At 34.7% G+C, this 4524-nt stretch overlaps 1 protein-coding gene across 10 annotated transcripts in view; it reads left to right on the top strand.

Annotated features, from left to right (window-relative positions):
* Positions 1-4524, top strand: part of LOC106875945 (collagen alpha-1(I) chain) — a 286544-nt gene that overhangs the window by 208482 nt on the left and 73538 nt on the right. For all 10 annotated transcript variants that reach the window (XM_014924278.2, XM_052965609.1, XM_014924272.2 and 7 more), the window contains one exon: positions 3608-3673. In XM_014924278.2, coding sequence (XP_014779764.1) covers positions 3608-3673 — 66 coding nt within the window. The remainder of the gene's footprint in view (positions 1-3607; positions 3674-4524) is intronic.

Here is a 4524-nt window from a genome sequence, read left to right as displayed (position 1 = left end):
ATATATATATATATATATATACACTATTAAAATAACAAAGCGCCGTAAACTTACTGGCAGCTATTTCTAGCAATGGTCATACTTCGTGTACACCTACTTTATATATTTGTAAATGCACATGCATACACACACGCACATACATGTACATACGTCGCTGATTTCTGGGAATTTATCTCAAAATGCACTTGTGTGTATAAAATGCATGCAATAGCATGTAGGCGAACTGGAATGTATACTTTTATACTTGCTGGTATATACATATATATATATGTATATATGCGGACAAATATCAAGCACATGCATGCAGATTATACGTATAAATCTAGAAGTGTGTGTGTGTATATGCATGTTTAAACGTTTATGTATTTATTGTGTAGGCGCATGTATGTATATGCGTATATATATAAATGTGTCTATATTTCGATGCGTTCGTTTACGTCAAAGTCAAATGACATACCATCTTACTCGTAAATTCATTTATGATGTTCTTGTGCTTTTACATATTCATTATTATTTATAATACGACTGCATCAGTTATTTTTCTTTCCGTCAGCCCTTCAAAGTTATTTTAAGTTTTCTCTCTTATTTTTCAAATCAATATAGTTCCCAAGTACCCATCTTTCATCTTCTCATTCGAAGATTAAGTAAATTTCTTTATCTAGATTACGTTGCAATATTGTTGAACTATACAGCGTATCGCAAAAAACTATATACACGCCACACATTAACAGCTGTTAACTCGATTTTTATTTCTTTTTAGATCTAATCCGTTAGAAATAATAAAGTCTTGAACGAAGGAAATTTATTCCAAAGTGCTACTGAGAACGCAGTCGAAGAGCAAAATTACATTAGGAGAGAATTTCAAGCATAATCACGCTATTTACCATAACTTGTGTTTGAGATTAGTTTTAAGCAGGCGGAACTAATCAGAATGTATACGTGAAACGTTCTGAAAGAGTGCGGACATCGACGAACCCCACAAAGCAAGAAAGAGTACTGGAAATGTATTTTGCCAGAGCTCAAAAAAAACTTGTGCAGCAAGTGAATGATGATATAGAAGTTTCAAAATCAAGCGTCCATCGCATTTTGAAGCAATATTATTGGGAAAGTTGCATTCCAAGAACAGTCCATGTTCTTGATGATGCTCCGGACCGATGAATGGAGTTCTGCAAGTGGTACTTGGTGTGATATATAAAAGACGCCCACTTTCCAACAAAGATTGTTTGGTGTGAAGAGGCTACATTTAAATTACATGGCTTAGCCAACCGCTACATTTTCAGATAGTGGAGACCTAAGAATATGCATATGACAGGCGGACATCATGTTAATTTACCAAGAGTTACAGTATGGTGCAGCTTATTATTAAAAGGGTTAAATGGACTATTCTGTTTTTTTGTTTTTGTTTTTTTTATGGTATTAAGGCATATCTCATTCATTTGAACTTGCTGTGACAATCTGTCATGCGAAGCACTCAGAGAACTTTGAAGATATACAGTTTATTTTCAGCAAGATGGGGCACTCCCACACTACGATAGTAACATAAGGGCCTACTTTGAAACTTTGCCAAACAGGTGGATTGGAAAAAGAAGTTCGTAGAATAATCTCCACGTTCATTCGACCTCACACCCCTACGATTTTTTTATGGGGATACTTAAAAGAGAAAGTTTATGGTACGAAACCAATAACAGTTGACGAATTGAGAGTAGTCGCTGAATGAGAATGTTCACAAATATAGAAAAAAATGTTTCTCGGTGTTTGCGATTTTATCGCTTCGCATTATTCTTACCTCCTGCACCAGAAATGTCATCGGTCTGAAAACTGGCGATCATAAAAATTAGAGTCTGACTTTTGAATTGAATTTTGAAAATGAAATATATATATATTCACTCTATTCAAAATAGTTAGCTATCATCACTTGCTATGTTTAAGGTATATACAGACTTGTTTAGCCTTTGTTAAATGATTAACATTATTTTGATTATTTTAATCTAACTTCGTTCCAATTCCCCAGTAGCTGACACCATCTATTTAATCAGTTCTTCTATATTTTTTTTAGTCTCACTTACTCAATGTGATAGGGTTTCACTTCACAATTTCACAATGCAATAATTTCATTTAATTATACTAAATTGCATAACTTATAATTAACTTCCGTTTTGTGCTATCAAAAAAGTCTTTATTTTTCTTGATATCAAACATTTACACATAGATTTAACTTAGATATACGTAAATTTCAAAAATATTTCAACAACAATTAATTCTTTAATCTTTAAACTCAAAATAGTGTTTGTCTTTAAATTCAAGACAAAAAGCATGTTTAGCTTGTATCCAAATACGGAATGTAACAGCTCTGTATTTAAAATTTGCTCTTTTTCTTTAAATCCTACCACATAGCTTATCTTCACACAATAATTTCTGTCTAAATATGCAATTCATCTGGCAGGCTTTCGAAATTTATTCGAAATTTTAAGACTACCATTCTTTCATTATCATTCTTTCCCACTTCTTTCCTTTCTCTTTATCATTTTTGTTCAAAGCATATTAGCAATCAGACAATGAGTATTCTTAGTATGCACTGAACTATTCATTGAGAAATGAAACAAATTTATAATTTCTCAAAATTACATGCTTACATACATACAAGCATACATATATATATGCGTGTGTGTTTGTGTGTGTGTGTATATATATATATAGATATAGATACATACAGACAAAGGGTAAAGACCCTTTTGGTCATGAGCGACCATGAGAATGCACCTAGAAAGTTTCCCGGCACAAGTCCGAGCAAGGTTGTTTATAGATCTGCGGTCGCCCATTCATACCAGCCTCCCCTATCCACGCCACCGATGGGAAAGGCAAGGGAAAGACAAAGGCCGATACAGCTTGGCACCTGTGATGTCACAACTCATTTCTACAGCTGAGTGAACTGAAGCAACTTGAAATAAATTGTTTGCTCGAGTTCGATTCCGCACCGGGCTTTGTGTTGTGTTCTTGAGCTAAACGCTTTATTTCACGCTGCCCCAGTTCACTCAGCTGTAGAAATGAGTAGCGACGTCATTGGTGCCAAGCTGTATCGGTCATTTTCTTTTCTCTTGAGTAACATCGGTGGCGTGGAGAGGGAAGGCAGCTCTTCCATAAACAACCTTGCGTGGACGTGTGCCTTGGAGGGTAACTTTCTAGGTGCAATACCTTGGTCATTTATGACCGAAGGAGGTCTTTACCTTGTATGTGGGGAGGGGGTGGTATTTGTATATAGATGTAAAATTATATATATTATATATATGTATATATGTATATATATGTGTTTGTATGTGTGTGTGTGTGTGTGTGTGTGTGTGTCTAAAATTCTAATTTCTTTCATTTTATATATATATAACATGATTCTTCTCCTAAGGCATGGTGGTTATTGCACCGGGTGTATTCTGTACTTTGCATTTGGAATTCATATTTTCTTATTTTCTATATTTATTTGTTATGTAATTTCTTTGCCTTTGTCATCTCAGTTTCTCGTCATAAAATGTGATGAGATAAATTGTTGGAGTTTTTTAATATATGTCAGAAGGTTTACAATTTCCCTTAACATTTTTCTTTTCCATTTCTTTAGTCCGATTATGGCAGTGGCTCAGGAAGCGGACGTGATGAAATAATAGTGCCAACCAAATATCCTTATGTAAGTACAAGATTCTTCAACATCTTTTAAGCCCCCTTTTTATAAATTCAATCGTTAGTTTATCTTGAAAGTAGTTGTGATCTGTAGAGGTACATAGATAGTACTTACAGTTCACGAACTCCGTTAAACACTCTTATTAATTGATGTGATTGATTGTTTTGCTTTGGTGCTATGTAACATAACGCAATAAGAAAATTCCCTGATGATCTGTTGTGGTTAGCATCCAATTGCAGAGTTCCAAGCAATCACAAGGTTGAAACGTACGTAGAAGCGAATTATATAAACTTGTGACTATTGTAATATCTCGTGTGTGTGTGTGTGTGTGTGTGTGTGTGTGTGTGTGTGTGTGTGTGTGTGTGTGTGTGTGTGTGCGTGCGTGTGTGTGTGTGTGTTTGCGTGCCTTTGTGTGTGTATGTGTGTCAGAAATTACGAGAAACGCTAGTGTACATATATATCCTTTTTTTCCCTTCACAAGTAGCTTTAACATCGAGATAATTGAATAAAACTCAACAAGGACCCAATTAGTTCAGTTAATGTAAATCATTATCATTGCCTATGAGATTAAATTTAACCACACTACGGTGTCTACTTTCAGTGAAATAGACTCTGATGTTTGTAAATTAAGGACTTTGTGCATGGACATAATGTTGCCAGTTATAGGGCGTAACACATCAGCCTTTTCCTTGTTAACTGGTACTTACTTGTTCAACTCAATTTCAGTGTTTTAACTTTCACCTTACTGTAATGTATGTGTGTGCGTGTGTGTATGTACAAACACATACACACACACACACACACACACACACACACACACACACACACACACATATATATATATATATATATATATA

Source organism: Octopus bimaculoides, chromosome 2, assembly GCF_001194135.2.
Source record: "Octopus bimaculoides isolate UCB-OBI-ISO-001 chromosome 2, ASM119413v2, whole genome shotgun sequence".
NCBI lineage: Eukaryota > Metazoa > Mollusca > Cephalopoda > Octopoda > Octopodidae > Octopus > Octopus bimaculoides.
This window is presented reverse-complemented; position numbering and strand designations above follow the sequence as displayed.